Raw genomic sequence first — 23795 nt, 5'->3', positions numbered from 1 at the left:
TTAGAGATGTCTTGGACATACAGCAATAAACCATGTACATGATTGCTTAACATGGTTTTCCAGTGAAAAGTGAAACATTTCAAGAAAAGTGGAGAAATGACATGACTAACCAGAAAGAACATTGCGTAGCTGTTCCAGGGGGGAACATTTTTTCTCATGTTTCAACATGCCTTTTAAAAGTCTGGATCTGGACATTAACGCGGGGCTCGTACTGCTGAAGCAAAACATTTCACGGTTTGTGATTGATAGTGAGTACGTATAGCATTCCAGATGTGCTCTTGGCTTTACCCACAACAGCTCTTTCATAAGGCAGCAAAAACACATGTTTGGGGCTAGGGCCAAATGGGAGTCTTGTTTGGAGTTATGTAATGCTTGCCCAATTTGAGGGGAGGCTCCTGCTTGGGGGCTGTCTCACATCTGCAGTTGTTCTTACGCAACCCTGGCTGTGGCGGGGCCCTACACTATAAAAAACCCTGTCTGGAGAGGCAAAGTACCTCAACCCTTTTTTTTGGACAAGGTATGTACTACATGGAAAGGGATAGTAGGTTTTACATGTATTCCGCTTGTGGTTTAACTTTTTTACTAAAAACGTACTTTTTAAAATAACTTTTCATCTTTTGGATTCGTTTGCACGCTTTTTAGAGTGAAGCTGTAATGGAGCGGGATATGGCTCTTCTATTGACCTGATGGGATGTACTGGTGGTAATGTGATATTTTCTCATGACTCTGGGCTCTGTCTTCCACAGATCCATCAACAAGGCAACATGCTGAGGATCTGTGTGGCCCTCTGTGTCCTGGCGACATGCTGGGCACAGGACTGTCAAGTTTCAAACATTCAGGTCATGCAGAACTTCGATAGGAGCAGGGTAAGAACACAATTCTAATTTCGGAAATGTAACTTCTCGTAAAGTATCTCTGCTCTTGTCCAATTTGATGCATCAGTCTTGGAATGTTAAATGTTGTAGAATGGGACTGGAATGTCATTGTTTGGTATGCAGGGATTGATAGAGCTCTCATTTCATCTTGAAGTATACTGGTAGGTGGTATGCTGTGGCCAAGAAAGATCCTGTTGGTCTGTTCCTCTTGGACAATGTCGTTGCTCAGTTCTCAGTAGATGAAAGTGGCAAAATGACTGCAACTGCCCACGGCAGAGTTATCATCCTGAAGTGAGTTCTGTTTACTTACAAATGATAAAAAAATTGTTCCTGAACTTCATTATGCTTTCATTTCCACCGAACTTCCTCATTTATCCTCCCCTTTTCCTCCCTTTAGCAACTGGGAAATGTGTGCCAACATGTTCGGCACCTTCGAGGACACTCCAGACCCTGCCAAGTTCAAGATGAGATATTGGGGCGCTGCTTCATACCTCCAGACTGGAAGTAAGAAAGACAACAGACTCAAACTCAAGACTAACGTCTCCTATTGTTGTGCAGAATATTCCATTGAGTTACTCAACCACACCTTGATGATAACTTAACTTCCTCATTTGTATATAATAGCATGCCATTGATGAAGCTGCCTGCTGTCAAAGCCTGCTGTTAAACCAACCATTGCTATGATTCTGTCTCCTCTCTCCTCCACATAGACGATGACCACTGGGTCATTGACACCGACTATGACAACTACGCCATCCACTACTCCTGCAGAGAGGTTGACCTGGACGGCACCTGCCTGGACGGATACTCCTTCATCTTCTCCCGTCACCCCACCGGCCTGAGGCCCGAAGACCAGAAGATTGTCACAAACAAGAAAAAGGAGATCTGCTTCCTCGGCAAATACAGACGCGTTGGACACACTGGTAGGAGTTGTAATAACTACATTTAAAAATGAAAAGTAATACTTTCCAAACAAACGATCGTGTAGCAAGCAATTGTGCAACTTTTAGTCTAACTTTTGGAAGCTAGTGTGTATGATGAACTCTTATTGAATCCAAATATCAGTTATAAGTTAATTATATGCAGTATGTGTATACATGTTTTATTCCTCCATTGCAGGTTTCTGTGAAAGCAGTTGATCTTTAACTACTCAGAGGGATATCGCGGGAGTAGAATTCCACAAGACTGTAAATAATAACCATGTTCCTCAACAACAACAAAAACAAACCAACCGTCACGGGCCAGCCCCATTTGGCATTTGGGGAACTTTGCCATTACCAAAGATGACACCAATCAACCAAAGTAAATGATGTGTATCTGAATGTACAAGGGTATGGGATACTTTACTGATTGTCATTGTATGATGTAGTCTTGAACCACTTTTTGAAATAAAAAAACCCACATATGTACTAGTTCAGTGTTTATTTTGAATTATAAGTATCAATGGTTTCAGTCATACTTTATGCTCTGATGTCATCAGGTTTGCTTGCCCTCCATACAACTGCATTGTCCCACATGGTTTCCATCCGACTGTGACAAATAGACAACGAATACTCAAAGATTGTGTTGATACAGGACAATGGCTATAATCTTTATTGCAAATGTTTGTACAGTGCATAACAAATAAAGAGCAAAGACAGCTTTCGTACACAGGCCAAAACAAAAATAGAATCAAAGCTACCCAATTGTCGGAAAAAAGGTAAATGATATATGTTTCTCTGTTGCAAATTGTCAAAAATTGGCATCAGACTGACAGAATTATTCATAACACAGTGCTTGGAACCAACCATATGAATATTCTGCAGCAGTAACCTTACAGCTAAGACCATGTTGTCACATAACTTGAATAGAGACAGCTCAACCTCTTTTCCACTACCCAGAGAAGCCTCGCTAATCCTTGGCCTTAAATCGTTTCAGTCTGGGTTATAGGATTTGCTCATGCAATCTCATTCAAGCTTTAGTTTGCTGGTTTGCAAAGTAAGAACTGAGGGGCCTTATTCACACATTTACAGTGCCTTCAGAAAGTAAGCACACCCCTTGACTTTTTCCAAATGTAGTTTTGTCACAGCCTGAATTTTTAATTATTTTCTGTCACTGGCCTACACACAATACCCCATAATGTGAAAGTGGGATTATGTTTTTAGACAATTTAAGGCTGAAATGTCTTGAGTCAATAAGCTTTCAACCCTGTTGTTATGGCAAGCCTAAATAAGTTCAGGAGTAAAAATTTGCTTAACAAGTTACGTAATAAATTGCACGGACTCTCTATGCAATACTAGCGTTCAGCATGATTTTTGAATGACTACCTCATCTCTGTACTCCACACACAATTATCTGTAAAGTCCCTCAGTCGACCAGTGAATTTCAAACACAGATTCAACCACATAGACCAGGAAGGTTTTCCAATGCCTCGCAAAGAAGGGCTCCTATTGGTAAAGGGGTTAAAAAAGCAGAAAAAAATATAAATCCCTTTGAGCATGGTGAAATTATGAACTACACTTTGGATGGTGTATCAATACACCCTGTCACTACAAAGCTACAGGTGTCCTTCCTAACTCAGTTGCCGAAGAGGAAGAAAACCACTCAGGGATTTCACCATGAGGCCAATGGTGACTTTAAAACAGTTACAGAGTTTAATGGCTGTGATAGGAGAAAACTGAGGATGTATCTCCACAATACTAACCTAAATGACAGAGTGAAAAGAAGGAAGCCTGTACAGAATGAAAATATTCCAAAACATGCATGTTTGCAATGTGGCAAAGACAATAACTTTATGTCCTTAATACAAAGTCTTATGTTTGGGGCAAATCTAACACAACACATCACTGATTACCACTCTTTATATTTTCAAGCATTGTGGTGGCTGCATCATGTTATGGGTATGCTTGTTAACTGCAAGGACTATGGAGTTTTTTGGGGATTAAAAATAAACGAAATAGAGCTAAGCACAGGCTAAATCCTAGAGGAAAACCTTGTTCAGTCTGAAACTGGGAGACAAATTCACCTTTCAGCAGGACAATAACTTAAAACACAAAGCCAAATATACATGTTTAGCTTAAAATAGACTTGAGAATCTATGGCAAGACTTGTAAATGGCTGTCTAGCAATGATCAACAACCAACTTGACAGAGCTTGAAGAATTTTTTAAAGAATAATGTGCAAATATTGTACAATCTAGGTGTGCAAAGCTCTTAGAGACTTACCCAGACAGACTCATAGCTGTAATCCCTGCCAAAGGTGAGTCTAACATGTATTGACTCAGGAGTGTGAATACTTATGTAAATGAAATATTTCTGTATTTCATTTTCAATAAATTGGCAAAAAAAAATCTAAAAACATGTTTTCATTTTGTCATTATGGGGTATTGTGTATTGATGGGTGAGAACATTTTGAATAAATCAAGGGGTGTGAATACTTTCTGAAGGCACTGTACCATTGACTATTTACCATTACCCAGTGCAGCTGTTTTTATCTCAATATCAAATCCTTTCTGGGTAACAATCTAGTAACTTACTGTGATAGTTTTCCATTAAAATTATCAAAGAGAGAAAAATAGCTTTTTTTGTAATTTTTTTTTATTCTCAAGCAAAGAAATTGCTAGGACTAACTGAGAGTGGTCTGAGTGGAGGGCACCAAAGCAATGCATTAACCACAGTTAGGATTGTGGTGTGGGTATCAATCCAGCGGTCAGATTTATTTCATACTTTTACAGTGTTAGTTTCATCAGTTGTCAACCAGAAGAACTGAATTTTGACTTCCATGGGCCTTTAACACTTTGATGGAATACAACTTATGGATACAAACATTGCTTATACAGACAAAGTACAACTTAAAAATATTTTGGCCTGGACCTAATTTTAACCTGGACCTCAAAATACGCATCAGCCAATTACAATCATTGACGTAGTTGGACGTGATATAATGCTACATTGTAGCTGGTCCCATCAGCTAACCTGGCACACGTTAGCCCTATGGTAACATCACCAGCTGACAGTGATTATTTCCTGTAACAAATTCTGCATCAAAGACCTTAGACTTTATATCCACCAACCAATAGCATTTCTTAAAGGTCATTCTGAGAAGTAATTTTTCTCTCATGGCTAACTACCAGGAAGTTTGAAAAGACAGGCTGAGTGGGCGGGGAGCTTATATTCATGAGCTTGTCTTGACTGACAGCTCTTTGAAACACCTATGTCAAGCAACTTGGATGCAGTGAGCAGTGTTGCAGTAAATTCATCTCAAGCAAATGTTGTGACACAAAGGAACTCACATAATATTGAAATTGCATCAATGATATAATTTATTTTAATACATCATCCATTTGGCATGTCTCCTGTGATGTGATTCACAGCAGCACTGATGCATGTGTTGACTTGACAGCTGTGTAGGAGTTTTGAACAACCCTTCGCCCCGTTTTGTTACATGCTGGCTGAAGACCTAGCTAGCCAGTAACTAGCTAACGCCAGACACAAATGAAAGGGGAAACATATAAATACCTTTGGCATAGATGAATAGGGTACATACAGTCAAAATTTGGCACCAGTAGAGTAGCTATGTAGCTATATAAACCACGGCCCTCTGCAAACACGTCTTCTCCGATGTTCGTTACAAGGTGGTACTTATTTCAATTAGATAAGCGAATATCATGTTACCATTGGTGTATTAAAATGAGAGTTAAGGTGACATGTGGGAAGGGACCAGTAAGTTTATTATCAAACTTTATTGATGTTGAAGCAACAGTCATTTTCCATACTTTGGTCATAATACTTTGATCTGGTTTCCGTCAAATGTCATCCTATTATCATCTAATTTCCTGTTGGAACACAAATCTTCACCCCAGTCTAAGGTCATTTGCACTCCGAAGTAGGTTCACCTCCTTGACCAAGGTCCTTCTTGCCCGGTTGCTCTGTTTAGTCGGACAGCCAACTCTAGGCAGAGTCTGGGTAGTTCCATTTTTTTTTCACTTCCCAATGATGCAGACCACTGTGCTCTTTGAAATTTGAAACACTCTAGAAATTGTTTTATACCCTTCCCCAGATATATGCCTTATCACAATTCTATCTCAGAGATCTACGGACAGTTCCTTGGACTTCATGGTATAGTTTCTGCTCTGACTTGCACTGTCAACTGTGGGACCTTATATAGACAGGTGTGTTTCTTTCTAAATCATGTCCAAACAATTGAATTGGCCACAGGTGGACTTCAATCAAGTTGTAGTGACATCTCAAGGATGATCAAAAGAAATTGGATTAACCTGAGCTCAATTTGGAGCGTCATAGCAAAAGGTGTGAATACTTATGTAAATTAGATATTTCTGTATTTCATTTGCAATAAATGTGCAAAAATGTATAAATTATGTTTTCACTATGTCATTATGGGGTTATTGTGTGTAGATGGGTGAAAAAATATCTATTTAATACATGCTGAATTCAGTCTGTAACAACAAAATGTGGAATAAGTCAGTTTCACACACATGCATGTGTTTTTACAGCAATAACGATGTAGGAGGATTATAACATGTACGTTTATATTGGTATGTTGTATATAGAAAGTTAAAGGTGCTCGTGGTCTCAAATAGCTGTAATTGACCTGTTTACTGTAATCACTAATTGGAGGTGTGATCAACTAAGGCCAGAAGCAGTGAAATACAATGGCTGTAAGTTTGAATCCCCCTTGAAGCAAGGTTTTCATTTGAGGAAAAAACGCTCCACTGTTGGTCCTCGAGTCAAATAGCGCATACAGTGCATTCGGGAGGTATTCAGACCCCTTGAGTTTTTCCACATTTTGTTATGTTACAGCCTTCTAAAATGGATAAAATAGTTTTAATTCCTCATCAATCTACACACAATACCCCATAATGACAGAGCAAAAACAGGTTTAGATTATTTTTCACATTTATAAAAAAAAAAACTGAAATACTCTGTACTTTGTTGAAACACCTTTGGCAGTGATTACAGCGTTGAGTTTTCTTGGGTATGACGCTACAAGCTTGGCACCCCTATATTTGGGGAGTTTCTCCCATTCTTCTCTACAGATCCTCTTAAGCTCTGTCAGGTTGGATGGGGAGCGTCGCTGCACAGCTATTTTCAGGTCTCTCCAGAGAGGTTCGATCAGGTTCAAGTCTGGGCTCTGGCTGGGCCACACAAGGACATTCTGACACTTGTCCCGCAGCCACTCCTGCGTTATCTTGGCTGTGTGCTTAGGGTCGTTGTCCTGTTGGAAGGTGCACCTTCGCCCCAGTCTGAGGTCATGAGCGCTTTGGAGAAGGTTTTCATCAAGGATCTCTCTGTACTTTGCTCCGTTCATCTTTCCTTCGATCCTGACTAGTCTTATAGTCCCTGCCGCTGAAAAACATCCCCATAGCATCATGCTGCTACCACCATGCTTCACTGTAGGGATGGTGCCAGGTTTCCTCTACACGTGAGGCTTGGCATTCAGGGCAAAGAGTTCAATCTTGGTTTCATCAGATCAGACATTTTCTTTTCTCATGGTCTGAGAGTCTTTAGGTACCTTTTGGCAAACTCCAAGCGGGCTGTCGTGCCTTTTACTGAGGAGTGGATTCCTCTGGCCACTATACCATAAAGGCCTGATTAGTGGAGTGCTGCAGAGATAGTTGTCCTTCTGGAAGGTTCTCCCATCTCCACAGAGGAACTCTGGAGCTCCATCGGGTTCTTGGTCACCACCCTGACCAAGGCCCTTCTCCCCTGATTGCTCAGTTTTTCCAGGTGGCCAACTCTAGGAAGTGTCTTGGTGGTTCCAAACTTCTTCCAATTAAGAATGACACAATCCTTTCTCTGAGCTCTACGGACAATTCCTTTGACCTCACGGCTTGGTTTTTGCTCTGACATGCACTGCCAACTGTGGGACCTTATATAGACAGGTATGTGCCTTTACAAATCATGTCCAATCAATAGAATTTACCACAGGTGGACTCCAACCAAGTTGTAGAAACATCTCAAGGATGATCAATGGAAACAGGATGCACCTGAGCTCAATTTCGAGTCTCATAGCAAAGGGTCTGAATACTTATGTAAATAAGGTATTTCTGTTTTTTATTTTTAATACATTTGCAAAAATGTCTAAAAACCTGTTTTCGCTTTGTCATTATGTGTTATTGTATGTAGATTGGTGAGTACGATTTTCTTTAATCCATTTTAGAATAAAGTTGTAACGTAACAAAACGTGAAAAAAGTCAAGGGGTCTGAATACTTTCCGAATGCACCGTACATGACAAAGTAGATGATTATAAAAATGCATATAAAACATTGCGTGTACACGTCCATGTAAAATAGCCTATGCAATATGACTATTAGGCCATAGCAGTATGTTTATCTGCAAGGCTGAAAGACGTAGCTCCTCATTAAATTCATTCTTTATCCTCATTTACAAGCTGTTGGCTGCACTTCCCTTCTCAACACGCTAACATAATATGATTGATTACTTTCCTCTTCAGGGATTCTTTTGAATCTATCCATCTCTCGTGCCAGAGGGAGGGTGCCGGATCTTAGCTGCACACAAACTAACCTTTTGCCTTTTGTTAGATTCAGATTTACAATGGTTCAGGCCCGTAGTTCTCTTTGATAAGAATATATGTTATAAGTTTAGGTTTAAACCAAATATCAGCTGCCCATTTTTCCTTTTTGATCAGAAAAAGCTTGTCCTTGCTTTGGACCACATGGCAATTTGTTCCTGAATATATATATATATATATACTGCAAATCAGTTTCACCAAAAAATGTATCATTCTCTAGCCCACGGATAGTTAGGAGTAAGCTCCTAGTCAAATACATTTTGTGATTCCGTGTTCTGGCATATGTATCAGTCTATTCCATAGACGCACCATGTCACCCTTTTGCCTAACTACTGTACACACTGTTCCCAACCCATATCTCAACAGACGGCCAGGTTTGAAGTCAGTCTGTGCACACACCAAGAAAGCAGCGGATTGCTCTGTTTTGAACATTGTTACAATTGGTACGTACTTTGGATCCCCATACCCCAGCAGGATAGTCCATCACAGGACACAGGATTTATACAGCTGAGAATAAGCACAGTAACCAAGGTCCTTACTTAATTTTGTTTAACACTGACCCCAAGGCTCTACCTGCATAATTTGCTAGTGATCTCATGCCGTATTTAAAGGTCATGTGGTCATCCATGTTATTTATAGAGCCCAGTGTAGAATAATGGGGTTGTACCAAAACAAAAGTTGTGTGCACTTCTCTGCATGCCCTTCTTTCTGAAATGAGCAACCTGGGTCTTCTCTTGATTTATCGTTAGTCTTCATTTAGTACACCATCAATGAACAATATCCAACATATTCTGGAGGTCATCTTCGGTCTCAGCAAGGAGAACTATGTCAACAAGATGCCCAGGAATATATCCGCAACTTCAACACCAAGTTGAGCATGTTTGATTTGTAGGGCAAAAACGAACATTTTAGTGCTAAATAAAGTGGGTTTTGAGTACATCTCCCTGCTTCACACTGTAAGGGGTTGGAAACCAGACAGTCCTAAGGTCCCTGACCTGAACACATGCAACTGGAGCCTGATAAAGAGCTTTCATAGCATCAGAAAACCTTACATGAATTGCCATTGTAATTAGTCTAAAAGAAAGGTCTCTATTCACCCAATCAAAGCGTTCTGAAAATCAATAAACAGGCAAAAGTTGGTTCTCTCTTGAATTTTTGCCCGGACCACTGTAGAGACGGTATAGCTATGGTCTATACACGCTCAGGCTTTCCTAAAGCCATTCTGTTCATCTGGAAGCTGACAGGACAGTTCTAGATAGTGGGAGAGCCTGTTATTTAGGATGCAGGACTACAGTTAACATGCGGTGCTAATGTGACTAATCCCTCATTAGTTTAAAGGGATTTTAGGGTCGTTTTTGGAAGATTTGGGGAAAGGGTTGATTATGGATTGGTACCATACAGATGGAATAATGCCCTTCTCAAAACAAGCCTGGAAGAGTTCAAATAGTGTTTGGAACAACATAGGTGATTACAAAACTTCATTAGACAAAAATCAATTCATGTAGCTTTCTTTGGTTTAGCAAGCTAAACCACCTTTCTGACTTCTAGATTGACAGGCGTTCAGATACTGGTTAGGGGAGTATGACTGTATTTCCTCCTCCAACTTAAAGCTAACATAAAAGTGCTGTTATCGCCTGAAAATAAAAGTGCAACATCTCTTTCCCTATTTCCCAAAAACAATATCAGTTTGACAGTGAAACTCGCCATTTTCCAGTGCAATTTCGATGTGAAATGTATCTCCTTCCAAAACCGTTGTGGGTTGTTGGTCTGTAGCTGTAGCTGTAAATAAATGTAATTCTACATTTAAGAAGTAGAAAAATACTAATGTGGGATTTAAACCCTTGCCACAATCTGCGACAACTATGCGCTCTGCACTATGAGCTATATGAGCAGTCATTCAAATGCATGTGATCCATACTGAACAAAAATATAAAAGCATTGGACCCATATTTCATGAGCTGAAATAAAAGATCCCAGAAATGTTCCAGAAAACTCTTTCTGATTGGCTGTGGGCGGGCCTATGCCCTCCCAGGCCCACCCATTGCTGCGCCCCTGCCCAGTCGTGAAATCCATAGATTAGGGCCTAATGAATTCATTTCAATTGACTGATTTCCTTATACGAACTGTTACTCAGTAAAATATTTGAAATTGTTGCATGTTGCGTTTATATTTTTGTTCAGTATAGTTGTTTATCAGAACGTGCCTTTGAACTTCTGCTAAGTATGATTTCATGAATAAGTGTTGGATCACGTTGCCGATATTAATTGACTGATACGGAATTTGAACCGGATATAATCACGGCCAGCTGTGCAGGTTATCACAGGGCAAAGTCTGCCAGGATATCTGATGGGAACAACTAATGTAAGGTTTGATCACCTGTACGTTGACGATTGTAATTCGCTGAGGCAGATTTTGAGACTCAGCAAGTGTTTAAACTTAGACTTTTCTAATGTTTGCAAGTATGGCCTGTAATGGGACATTTTAATTATATGTGTCTAACCTTGTGAAACTGTCCTATTATAATATCCTGTTCTTGGGAGTATCAACCTGCATTGCAATCCAGCATGCTCCTTCGTCCTTGTATAGATAAAAGTTCTGCCCAAGAACAGGAAACTATAAAGATATGCGCTTAATCACCAAATACTTCAGACTGTCTGCACTGCGCTGTGTAACTCTTATTGTCAGAGCTCAGAAATAAAGAATCTTGGTTTCACTTGGACTCCAGCAGATCCTTATTTTATAATATCCACTACAGGCCCCAAAGAAACTATGTGGGGAATACTTGTTTCATGTGGTTCTAAATCAGCTTCAGGTAGCCTAATCTGCTCTAAACAAAAACCTTTCCAAAAAAAGACAATATACACACTCACCCTTGCAGATAAACAAAGGAAAACCACTTACAAAGCCATAAATAACTGTTTTCCACAAGTTCTATATCAAAATAATCCACACAACATTCTCCATCAAAAAAAAAAAGATTTCAGAAAATAGTTTATTCTTGTCAAAAAAAAGTCACTAATTTATTTTGAAACAAAAGACTGGTAAACAAATCTTCAGGATCTTACAGTAGATCACTGACATTTCACTTTAAAAACAACACGACATGAAAAAAAATATGTAAAAATAACAAAAGCAAGAGAGACTGGACAGATGAACTCCCTTTTTAATTCCCTATAGGCTGTTCAAGTGAAACAGTAGTCCAGGTGGGCCAGCAGTTCTCTGTGCTGACTGGTGGCGTATGGAGCTCTGCACTTTGGACACGCCAGGAAACTCTCGTCCAGGAGGTTTTTGGAGGTTGAGGTGGGGATGGGATCCTCAATGGACAGCCTCTCAAACTCAGGCTTGTAAGAACTTGGCTCAGAGAAATGAGGCTCGCTCTGCTGTTTCTATAATAATAAATACAAATTAATAAATTGGTCTACAGTTGCTTATCTGAAGATAGCAAATGTATTCATGATGACTCATTTGAAAAGCAGAAATGTCAAAAGAATTGATGCGTGAAGCAACATTTCACAACACTTACTTGATTGCTGGATTCTAGTCTTGTGATTTGGTCTCGAGCCTTGCGCAGCTCTTTCAGGACCTTGTGCAGCTGATGCTGTAAACTCTGTCGATCAAGCTTCTCGTTCTCAAAGTCTTTGGCAGACTGCTGGATCTGGGGGGAATAGACAAAAGCAAATCAAGAGAGCACAGCAGATCTTGGACGTTCCATTGCGTAAGAGATGTTATATAACTGATTATTTCACAATCTAGAGTCAGGAATTGTTTACGTTGCCAATACATACATGTTGCTCCAGTATAGCAACTCTCCTCTGCTCCTCGTTTTGGTTTAACAGAGTTTTCTGGAGTAGATTCACCTGAAGAGAAAAGTATTTGTCTTAAAAATAAAATAAGGAGATTGGAACAGTGGGAAAGTGTACAGGGGGGGGTGCGAAGAAGGTAGAAGGTCACAGACGGGAAAGTGGCAGAGAGAAAGGGATCACTCCCTTCTCCAGAGGGTATGGTATACTAAAATAAAAATAAAATGTATATTTATATATATATATCCTAAGTGTACATAAACTTCCGACTTCAACTGATATATATAAGTTGAAGTCGGAAGTTTATATACACTTAGGTTGGAGTCATTCAAACTCATTTTTCAACCACTCTACAAATTTGTAGTTAACAAACTATAGTTTTGGAAAGTCGGTTAGAACATCTACCTTGTGCATGACACAAGTCATTTTTCCAACAATTGTTTACAGACAGATTATTTCACTTATAATTCACTGTATCACAATTCCAGTGGGTCAGAAGTTTACATACACTAAGTTGACTGTGCCTTTAAACAGTTTGGAAAATTCCAGAAAATGATGTCATGGCTTTAGAAGCTTCTGATAAGCTAATTGACATCATTTGAGTCAATTGGAGGTGTACCTTTGGATATATTTCAAGGCCTACCTTCAAACTCAGTGCCTCTTTGCTTGACATCATGGGAAAATAAAATGACCAAGACCTCAGAAAAAAAATAATTGTAGACCTGAAGGTACCACGTTCATCTGTACAATCAATAGTACGCAAGTATAAACACCATGGGACCACACTGCCGTCATATTGCTCAGGAAGGAGATGCGTTCTGTCTCCTAGAGATGACTGGACTTTGGTGCGAAAAGTACAAATCAATCCCAGAACAACAGCAAAGGACCTTGTGAAGATGGTGGAAGAAACAGGTACAAAAGTATCAATATCCACAGTAAAACGAGTCCTATATCGACATAACCTGAAAGGCCGCTCAGCAAGAAGCCACTGCTCCAAAACCGCCATAAAAAAGTCAGACTACGGTTTGCAACTGCACATTGGGACAAAAATCGTACTTTTTGGAGAAATGTCCTCTGGTTTGATGAAACAAAAATATAACTGTTTGGCCATAATGACCATCGTTATGTTTGGAGGAAAAAGGGGAAGGCTTGCAAGCCGAAGAAAACCATGCCAACCGTGAAGCACTGGGGTGGCAGCATCATGTTGTGGGGGTGCTTTGCTGCAGGAGGGACTGGTGCACTTCACAAAATAGATGGCATCATCAGGAAAATTATGTGGATATATTGAAGCACCATCTCTAGACATCAGTCAGGAAGTTAAAGCTTGGTCGCAAATGGGTCTTCCAAATGGACAATGACCCCAACACCTCCATCCTAAAGAAAATTTGTGGGTAGAACTGAAAAAGCGTGAGCCAGCAAGGAGGCCTACAAACCTGACTCAGTTACACCAGCTCTGTCAGGAGGAATGGGCCAAAATTCACCCAACTTATTGTGGGAAGCTTGTGGAAGGCTACCTGAAACGTTTGACCCAAGTTAAACAATTTAAAGGCAATGCTACCAAATACTAATTGAGTGTATGTAAACTTCTGACCCACTGGGAATGTGATGAAAGAAATAAAAGCTGAAATAAATCATTCTCTCTACTATTATTCTGATATTTCACATTCTCAAAATAAAAGTGGTGACCCTAACTGACCTAAGACAGGGAATATTTACTAGGAATAGAAGTTAGGAATTGTGAAAAACTAATTTTAAATGTATTTGGCTAAGGTGTATGTAAACTTCCGACTTCAACTGTGTGTGTGTATATATATATATATATATATATATATATATATATATACAAAAAACAATGGACACACCTTCAAATTAGTGGATTTGGCTATTTCAGCCACACCGTTTGCTGGCAGGTGTATAAAATCGAGCACACAGCCAGGCAATCTCCATAGTAAAACTAAATGCATGCTTTTCAATCGATCAATGCCCGCACCTGCCCGTCCATCCAGCATCACTACTCTGGACGGCTCTGACTTAGAATACGTGGACAACTACAAATACCTAGGTGTCTGGCTAGACTGTAAACTCTCCTTCCAGACTCACATTAAGCATCTCCAATCCAAAATGAAATCTAGAATCGGCTTCCTATATCGCAACAAAGCATCCTTCACTCATGCTGCCAAACATACCCTCGTAAAACTGACCACCCTACCGATCCTCGACTTCGGCGATGTCATCTATAAAATAGCCTCCAACACTCTACTCAACAAATTGGATGCAGTCTATCACAGTGCCATCCGTTTTGTCACCAAAGCCCCATACATTACCCACCACTGCAACCTGTACGCTCTCGTTGGTTGGCCCTCGCTTCATACTCGTCGCCAAACCCACTGGTTACAGGTTATCTACAAGTCTCTGCTAGGTAAAGCCTCGCCTTATCTCAGCTCACTGGTCACCATAGCAGCACCCACTCGTAGCACGCACTCCAGCAGGTATATCTCACTGGTCACCCCCAAAGTCAATTCCTCCTTTGGGCGCCTTTCCTTCCAGTTCTCTGCTGCCAATGACTGGAACGAACTGCAAAAATCACTGAAGCTGGAGACTCATATCTCCCTCACTAGCTTGAAGCTGTCAGAGCAGCTCACAGATCACTGCACCTATACATAGCCCGTCTGTAAACAGCCCATCTATCTACCTCATCCCCATACTGTATTTATTTATCTTGCGCCTTTGCATCCCAGTATCTCTACTTGCACATTCATCCTCTGCACATCTACCATTCCAGTGTTTATTTGCTATATTGTAATTACTTCACCACCATTGCCTATTTATTGCCTTAACTCCCTTATCTTACCTCACTTGCACTCACTCACTGTATATAGACTTTAGTTTATTTTCTACTGTATTATTGACTGTATGTTTTGTTTATTCCATGTGTAACTCTGTTGTTGTATGTGTCTAATTGCTATGCTTTATCGTGGCCCGGTCGCAGTTGCAAATGAGAACTTGTTCTCAACTAGCCAACCTGGTTAAATAAAGGTGAAAAAAAAGACAAACATTGGCAGTAGAATGGCCTTACTGAAGAGCTCAGAGACTTTCAATGTGGCACCGTCATAGGATGCCACCTTTCTAACAAGTCAGTTCATCAAATTTCTGCCCTGCTAGAGCTGCACCGGTCAACTGTAAGTGCTGTTATTGTGAAGTGGAAATGTCTAGGAGCAACAACGGCTCAGCCGCAAAGTGGTAGGCCACACAAGCTCACAGAACGGGACCGCTGTATGCTGGAGCACGTAAAAATAATCTATCCTCGGTTGCAACACTCACTACCGAGTTCCAAACTGCTTCTGGAAGCAACGTCAGCACAAGAACAGTTTGTCGGGAGCTTCATGAAATAGGTTTCCATGGCCGAACAATGCTAAGATCACCATGCAATGCTAAGATCACCATGCGCAATGCCAACTTCTGGCTGGAGTGGTGTAAAGTTCGCCGCCATTTGACTTTTGGGAAGTGGAAACGCGTTCTCTCGATGGATGAATCAAGCTTCACCATCTGGTAGTCCGACGGACAAATCTGTGAATGGCGGATGCCAGGAGATCACTACCTGCCCCAATGTATAGTGTCAACTGTAAAGTTTGGTGGAGGAGGAATAATGGTCTGGGGCTGTTTTTAATGGTTCAGGCTAGGCCCCTTAGTTCCAGTGAAGGGAAATCTTAATGCTACACCATACAATCACATTCTAGACGATTCTGTGCTTCCAACTCTGTGGCAACAGTTTGGGGAAGGCCCTTTCCTGTTTTAGCATGACAATGCCCCCACGCACAAAGCAAGGTCCATACAAAAATGGTTTGTCAAGATTGGTGTGGAAGAGCTTGACTGGCCTGCACAGAGCCCTGACCTCAACCCCATCAAACAACTTTGGGATGAATTTAAACGCCGACTGCTAGCCACCTAATCGCCCAACATCAGTGCCCGACCTCAAATGCTCTTCTGGCTGAATGGAAGCAAGTCCCCGCAGCAATTTCCAACATCTAGTGGAAAGCCTTCCCAGAAGAGTGGAGGCCATTATAGCAGCAAAGGGGGGACCAACTCCACATTAATGCACATGATTTTGGAATGAGATGTTTGACGAGCAGGCGTCCATGTAGTGTATGTGGTCTGGCACAGAGAACTGTCATTAAATCCCCAACCATATTGAACTGCTAAATTAAACTCCAACCTCTACCATGCAACTTTTCCACAGGCCGTGGTTGCAAAAGAGAATGCTTTATAATCAACTCACCTAGCCAAACAACGTTGCACAATAAACACACCAAGACCACATCTCCCTGGCATATAACTATACCTGCAGTAGCAGCTCAGCAGACCTCTTCCTCTCCTCCTCCAGCCTGGCGTCCATGCTGTCCAGCTCGGACCGCATTCTGTCGGCGCGGTCAGCCGAGCACTTCCTCTCCTCGCCGACTGCGTGTCTGCTGCTGAGGCGCTCGGCCTGGAGCTGCTCCCGGGCCTCGACCAACTCCATGCACCGCTCCTCGTACCGCCTCTGGAGCTCGCCCAGCTCCCCCTGGGCCAGCGCCGCCGCCTCCTTCTGGGCCTCCACGTCCCGCTTGGCCTGCAGCAGCAGCTTGTCGTAGTACTCCTGCAGCTGGGACGAAGACTTCTCTGGTGCTGGGGGAAAAGGAAGCAGGGTTAGAGTCTTACATGCTCCTCTATGCCAGGGGTATACAACTCTTACCCTACGAGGTCCGGAGTATGCTGGTTTTCTGTTCAGCCTGAAACTTAACATTTCACCCACCTGGTGTCCCAGGTCTAAATCAGTCCCTGATTAGAGGGGAACGATGAAAGAAAGCAGTGGAACTGGCTTCGAGGTCCAGAGTTGAGTTTGAGGGCTCTAAGCAACACTTATAAAACGACCACTAGGAAATACTATTTTCAAGTAGACTGTGCTTTACCAAAGTAATAGCTAATTAGTAATGCTTAATTAATAGCTAGTTGATAACAGATAATTAAGTAACTTTCTAGTCTAAACACAGATTAACAAGCATTAGCCCCTAGAGTAGGTCCGGAGCATGCTGGTTCTGTTCTACCTGATAATTAATTGCACCCAACTGGTGTCCCAGGTCTAAAATCAGTCCCTGATTAGAGGGGGAACAATGGAAAAAACGCAGTGGAACTGTCTTTGAGGTCCAGAGTTGAGTTTGAGGGCCCTAAAGGATAATTATTTTAACCACATGGGAAAAAATGTCTAGTGTTGAATCAGCCTATATAATGCATTTTGGGATCTGCCGATTTAACAGTGGATTTACTCTTGACAGCAAACGTGTGCCAAATCCCACACTGCGCTGAGGGCTCACACGCCCCTTTTTTTTACCGTCAGAACAGCCTTCTTTGTGTTGTTGTTGGAGTGCTTGGTTGGCTTGATTTAGTTGCTGCTCCAACTCAAGGGTCCTGGCCAGGACTTCCTTGACATAGACCTCTCGCTGCTGATCATAAACCAGCCACTGTTGGTTCTTCTCCAAAGCCTTTTTGTAAACCGAGGAAAAACACATACTTTGGAGGGTTAGGGTTAGATTATACAATTTTCCTTAACACTCAAAGAAAGACAATGGCATTTTTAATCTTGACAAGTTGTTCAACTCACATCTCTCAAGTGATCCTCAACTACTGCAACCTCACCGGTGAGTCCCTGGCCATTCTATCAAATCGTAAAGAAAACACAGGTATTAGCCTATATCAAAACGATGACATAGGTGTAACAACCTCTTTCTACATGAAGACTTGGGCTGTTCTATGTGGGTCTGTGGGATACTATTCTTGGTTGCTAAGAGACCCTTATATTCAAAACATAAAAAAGGGAAGAAAGCTTAACCGAAAGCATCTGCTTGTGTCAGTATGTACTGCATACAATAATCTAATGCCTTGGGTGTCCTTTAACCAGTCAGTGACCAGCCAGCCACCTCTTAGCAGCGGCAGTAGTAAGGCTGGCTGGGATATACAGTAGCAAGGCTGGCTGGCGGGGGGGGGGGTATTTTCTTAAAACTGCATTGTTAGTTCAGGGCTTGTAAGTAAGCATTTCATTGAAAGGTTGTATTCGGCGCATGTGACAAATACAATTTGATTTGAGTGCAAGGGATATGTGACCAAATAAACATTTTACTACTTTAATACACTAAGTGAATTAGTCCAAAATATTTATGACTTCTTCAAATGGGGGGGGCTAGACAAAGTGCTTTCATTTTCTAAACAGTGAAACAGATATGAAAATACTCAAACAAAGGTGACACTCTGTACTGTCGCTTTATATGAAGCATTCTATATAAAATCCAAAATGCTGGAGTATAGAGCCATATTATAATAATTTTACAGATGACCCCAAGGTTGACATCTGATCTCCTCGTAAGACCCAGCAAACTGATAACCACGGCCTAACGAGGCAGGACGTCTACAGGTTGGGACGCTGTATTGGTCTGCTATAGGAATGGACAAAGCCATTGATCACGTGACACCATTCATTCCTATGTGAAGATTCAATAGCGCATTGAAGCCAAATGAAGTCGGTTATAATGGCTTCTCACGGAGACATAACATGCGCAGTTTGGACTACTCCAGGAAGTGACATTGCAGGCTAGCTCAGTCCTGCCCCCTCTCAGAGTACTGCAGGCTGCCATTAGTAATTAAATTATCCATGTAACTTCTGTTGTGGGATTTTTTAAAAATAAATCAGTTCAAAGACATACAGTACCAGTCAAAAGCTAAAAGACACCTCCACAATCACCCGACCTTAACCCAATTGAGATGGTTTGGGGTGAGTTGGACCAAAGTGAAGGAAAAGCAGCCAACAAGTGCTTGGCAAATGTGGGAATTGTTGGAAAAGCATTCCAGGTGAATCTGGTTGAGAGAATGCCAAGAGTGTGCAAAGCTATCATCAAGGCCATGGGTGGCTACCTTGAAGAATCTAAACTATATTTTCATTTGTTTAACTTTTTTTTGGTTACTACATGATTCCATATGTGTTATTTCATAGTTGATGTCTTCACTATTATTCTACAATGTTGAAAATAGTAAAGAAAGAAAAACCCTTGAATGAGGTGTGTCCAAACTAATACATCTAGTGTATAAGAAGCAATTATTAGTACCATAATTGTCATATATATAATTTTTATATATATTTACACGATGATTGACCACTTTTCCATTCACAGTAATGGGAGATCCTGTCTTCTGCTAACAATGCCTTCTGTTAATTAACAGGGCAGTCGTTCTCCCCTGGCTCAGGCCCTTAACTACACTTCGAGAGGAGTCATGTGTTCATAAACTCATGAACTTCTTATGGTAATCCCATCCTGTAATACCGAGACTGGCTGATCATATGACGGGGGAATTATGTACAGCATGGTAATGCCGTAGGTTAGGAGGGCCTGTCAGGAGGCGGATTTCCTTGATTATGACCTCATGGATATTCCAAAGTTGGAGACGGAGAGATGTAAAACGAGCTCTCTCTCGATGAATAAGACTACTGGCTTTCATCATATCACAGAGCCACCTGATCTGAGAGTAAACAAGTATTATGTCAGACGACATGACATTCTGAAAGCAACTGCTGCCATCTAGAGTGTAAAAAGAGAGTTTCACCTTGAGATTTGGAATGCCCCATGACCACAACATTCATACAGGAAACCGTAACACATCTTCATATGGAGGGGTGTGAACTTCAGTGTCATCTTGTTACACGTACACTACATGATCAAAAGTATGTGGACACCTGCTCGTCGAACACCCCATTTCAAAATCATGGGCATTAATATGGAGTTGGTCCCCCCCTTTGCTGCTATAACAGCCTCCACTCTTCTGGGAAGGCTTTCCACTAGATATTGGAACATTGCTGCGGGGACTTGCTTCCATTCAGCCACAAGAGCATTAGTAAGGTCGGGCGCTGATGTTGGGCGATTAGGCCGGCAGTCGGCGTTCCAATTTATCCCATAGGTGTTCGATGGGGTTGAGGTTAGGGCTCTGTGCAGGTAAGTCAAGTTCTCCACACCGATCTTGACAAACCATTTCTTTACAGTTGGCACTATGCATTGGGGCAAGTAGCGTTCGCTTGGCATCCGCCAAACCCATATTCATTCATCGGAATGCAAGATGGTTAAGCGTGATTCATCACTTCAGAGAATGCGTATCAACTGCTCCAGAGTCCGGCTGCTCGGCCATGGAAACCCATTTAATGAAGCTCCCGATTAACAGTTATTGTGCAGACGTTGCTTCCAGAGGCAGTTTGGAACTCGGTAGTGTGTCTCGCAACCGAGGACAGACTATTTGTACGCGCTACAGCACTTGGCAGTCACGTTCTGTGAGCTTGTGTGGACTACCAATTAATTTACACTTCTCAATAACATTTATTTTTTGGGTACTTGTTGCCTCTTTTTCTCCCCAATTTCATGATATTCAATTGGTAGTTACAGTCTTGTCCCATTGCTGCAACTCCCGTACGGACTCGGGAGAGGTGAAACACGACCTCGCCAAGCCACACTGCTTCTTGACACTGCCCGCTTAACCTGCAAGCCAGCCGCACCAATGTGTCGGAGGAAACAACGTACAGCTGACGACCGAAGTCAGCTTGCTTGCCCCCAGGCCGCCACAACGAGTCGCTAGAGTGCAATGCGACAAGGACACCCCAGCCGGCCAAACCCTCCCCTAACGACGGTGGGCCAATTGTGCGCCGCCCCATGGGTCTCCCGGTTGCGACACAGCCCAAGATCGACCCGGATCTGTAGTGATGCCTCTAGCACTGCGATGCAGTGCTTTTGACCGCCGGCCACTCGGGAGGCCCCACTTCACAATAACAGCACTTACAGTTTACCAGGGCAGCTCTAGCAGGGCATAAATTTGACAAACTGACTTGATGGAAAGGTGCCACATTGAAAGTCACTGAGCTCTTCGGTAAGGCCATTCTACTGACAATATTTGTCTATGGAGATCACATGGCTGTGTGCTCGATTATATACACCTGTCAGCAACGGGTGTGGCTCTAATAACCAAATCCACTCATTTGAAGGGATGTCCACATACTTTTGTATATATAGTGTACATTCTCTCCATAACTCAGCCTTGGCTAACAAAATGGATCAAAGTCTAGGCACCCTCAGCAGACTGAAAATTCCTCTCACCCACCTGTAAATCAGGACCCTGTTTCTCCAGTGCCTGACACCTTGCCGACACTGCCACCAATTTGTTCTTCAGATTCCCTGTCTCCTCCGAGAGGGACTGGAACAGTTTCTCTCTGTACTCGGCCTCTCTCCTCCCCTGGTCCAGCTGAGCCTGGAGCGAGGCCACCACCTCTCCCCCATTGGAATGCAGATGTTGTCTCAGAGTCTCTAGCTCCTTGTCCTTAGCCAGCAGCTGCTGAGCGTTCCTCTCCCTCAACGTCTCCAGAGACAGAATCCTCTGCAATCAATTGTAACGTTTTAATGAATTGAATGAAATGTGTGTAGTGCACAAAAATGCTTAAATGAGCATATCACAACTCCATCAAGACAGAATTTCAAAAGCAACGGTTTACAAAATGACACACCCATGATGCGCAAAATGCTAAACCCAGACTTCCACAATGTCATATGGTCAAGTTTATGAATATATTGAGTGAAAAGGTTGTTTTGGTTTAAAATAGTTGCTGTTTATGAATGTAGGCTACATCAGCACTACTATATCAATCCTATTACATTTGGACTCTATAGCTTAATAATAATCATAATCATCGGGCTGGCAATACTGCTTAGCCCAAACGTCTGCACAAACTACTACGCTTTAGCTACCTCCAGCAGTTTGCTTTTGTCTGAGTCTGGTGGCCTCGCTGTTCGTTTTGACATTTCCTCCATCTTCTGCTTCAGATGAGCATTCTCCTTCCTGAGTCTGTCCATTTCTGCTTCTGCCTGTTTTGAGCCACTGGATTTAAAGCCCAACTTGTTGACAATGGTCTCCTTGGTGCCTTTTGATGCCATGTCTGGAGTGTTACCTAGAAAAACGATTTTGAAGTTGAATGTTTATACTAACGTTAAAAATTAAATCACTCACATTTCATTCAATGGCACATGTCCAATCAAGTCTAAGTATATAAAGTTAGGTAGGCAATAGAAAAGGCAATACTAAAGTTTATTTCATTAGGCCTAAATTAAATTCATTTTGCACTTGCAGTGAGGCCTAGTTATTGAAATTAGCATGCCAGACAAAACACACAAGCACAAACCAACAGAAGAACATGCCTAACCGAAAAAAAAGTTTAATAGGTACTATAACTTCACAACTGAATGTTATAGCTAGTTATCTAGCTAACAAACTACAGAACATAATCTTACCAAAAAGATACAGATAATTTGCTAGAATTTGTCGGCTATATATTTCTCTTGAGTTGGTGACTAATGCTAGCTAGTGACGTTACGTTATGTGCCTGTCAAAAGTATCTGGTCTGGCTAACAACAAAGCTAACTAGCTAAGCGTTTGATCGTTCAACCCAAACTGTTTTCTGGTGTTAAGAAAACATGTATGCATCTTTAAATACTTATAAAATATAACTCACAATATAGACCACTGTTTCCGAAATAACATTCTAGGACGCTTGACTTGTGAGAATGAAATGGCCACTTTCTAGCTTCCTAGTTGAAAAGTTTGAATACAGCGCGTCTGGGCGTCATATCCGGGAGTCAGATCATGACGCTGGCACTCCTTTTTTTTAATCAACCACCACCAGACAGAAAATTGCTATCAGTAACAAAGTAAAGGAAGTTTCATTTAAAACGCTACATAGAATTTATCATGTGAAACATGTTTTGGAAAGATTCAAGCTGAATATTGACTATAAATGTGATTTCTGTGGAATGGAGGAGACCATTTTGCATTTGTTTTTTGCCTGTATTTATAGTAGCATTTTTTGGATTGACATTCAGAATTGTATTACAGAAAAATAGGACCGGTTGTACAATTTAATGGTTTTGATATAATGATTTATTTCAGAAATTCTGACATTGATAAAGATGTAGTATATTTAATTCAACTGCTAATAATATTAGGTACATTTCATATTCACAAATGCAAATGGTCTAATTCAAAACCTAACTTTTTCCACTTTATAAATTCATTTAAACAATATGGCACTACTTTAACTAAAATGAAAAACAAAAAGGCAATTAAAACTTGTATTATTAATTAATATGATATGTTTGTTTAGGATTCCTGGCAATGTAAATAGTTTGTATGTATGCTTGTTTGCATGTGACTATTCAACTTTTGTTTGTTGATATTTGTCTAATAAAAAGAAAACACTAGATAGAGACAGAGTACTTTTATTGACCAGTCCAATAACAATAGAGCACCAATTAACTTGTCATGGGACAGAAATTAACGAACAAATATGAATGGAAAAATACAATTTGCTCAGTCTAGATTTATTTTTGTCCTATATATCCTGTTTTAATAGCGCCATGCAAGTACTAGCACTTTTTTTTTACAGTATTTTCCTACTTATTTCACTGAGCCAATATTTTCCTCTTGTCAACACTTTACACAGGATGGAAGCACACTGCCCTTCCCCCTAAAGTCCCCACC

At 41.3% G+C, this 23795-nt stretch overlaps 2 protein-coding genes across 4 annotated transcripts; one reads left to right on the top strand and one right to left on the bottom strand.

Annotated features, from left to right (window-relative positions):
- The first annotated feature begins 431 nt into the window (after positions 1-431).
- Positions 432-2287, top strand: rbp4 (retinol binding protein 4, plasma). Of its 2 annotated transcripts, none has more exon segments than NM_001140773.3 (6): positions 432-517; positions 747-866; positions 1030-1166; positions 1273-1379; positions 1586-1798; positions 1995-2285. In NM_001140773.3, coding segments are annotated over 5 exon segments (579 nt in total). In that variant the 5' UTR covers positions 432-517; positions 747-764; the 3' UTR covers positions 2015-2285.
- A 9078-nt stretch (positions 2288-11365) lies between these two features.
- On the bottom strand, positions 11366-22898 carry cep55l (centrosomal protein 55 like). 2 transcript variants are annotated; one of them, XM_014179253.2, is made up of 9 exons: positions 22771-22898; positions 22010-22209; positions 21369-21641; positions 17842-17895; positions 17572-17722; positions 16546-16868; positions 12192-12263; positions 11930-12061; positions 11366-11792 (listed from the first exon to the last, which is right to left on the bottom strand). In XM_014179253.2, exons 2-9 carry the CDS (start codon positions 22193-22195, stop codon positions 11589-11591), a joined length of 1395 nt encoding a protein of 464 aa, XP_014034728.2. In that variant the 5' UTR covers positions 22196-22209; positions 22771-22898; the 3' UTR covers positions 11366-11588. The 2 variants fall into 2 exon arrangements, with proteins under 2 accessions (XP_014034728.2, XP_014034729.2); XM_014179254.2 differs by having other exon boundaries at positions 16546-16862.
- Positions 22899-23795: the final 897 nt, after the last annotated feature.

This window comes from Salmo salar, chromosome ssa28, assembly GCF_905237065.1.
Source record: "Salmo salar chromosome ssa28, Ssal_v3.1, whole genome shotgun sequence".
NCBI classification, from domain to species: Eukaryota; Metazoa; Chordata; class Actinopteri; order Salmoniformes; family Salmonidae; genus Salmo; species Salmo salar.
The sequence above is the reverse complement of the archived record's forward strand: the minus strand, read 5'-3'. Positions and strand labels throughout refer to the sequence as shown.

Bases quoted from the DNA above. Each gene is read 5' to 3' on its own strand.
- rbp4 (XM_014178886.2), top strand. From the start codon at position 765: ATGCTGAGGATCTGTGTGGCCCTCTGTGTCCTGGCGACATGCTGGGCA. The intron at 1,380-1,585 runs GTAAGAAAGACA...TCCTCCACATAG, and splicing joins TTCATACCTCCAGACTGGAA to ACGATGACCACTGGGTCATT. The intron at 1,799-1,994 runs GTAGGAGTTGTA...CCTCCATTGCAG, and splicing joins CAGACGCGTTGGACACACTG to GTTTCTGTGAAAGCAGTTGA.
- cep55l (XM_014179253.2), bottom strand. From the start codon at position 22,195: ATGGCATCAAAAGGCACCAAGGAGACCATTGTCAACAAGTTGGGCTTT. The intron at 17,896-21,368 runs GTGGGTGAGAGG...ACGATTTGATAG, and splicing joins AACAGGGTCCTGATTTACAG to AATGGCCAGGGACTCACCGG. The intron at 12,264-16,545 runs GTATAGTTATAT...TTTTCTCTTCAG, and splicing joins CTGCTGAGCTGCTACTGCAG to GTGAATCTACTCCAGAAAAC.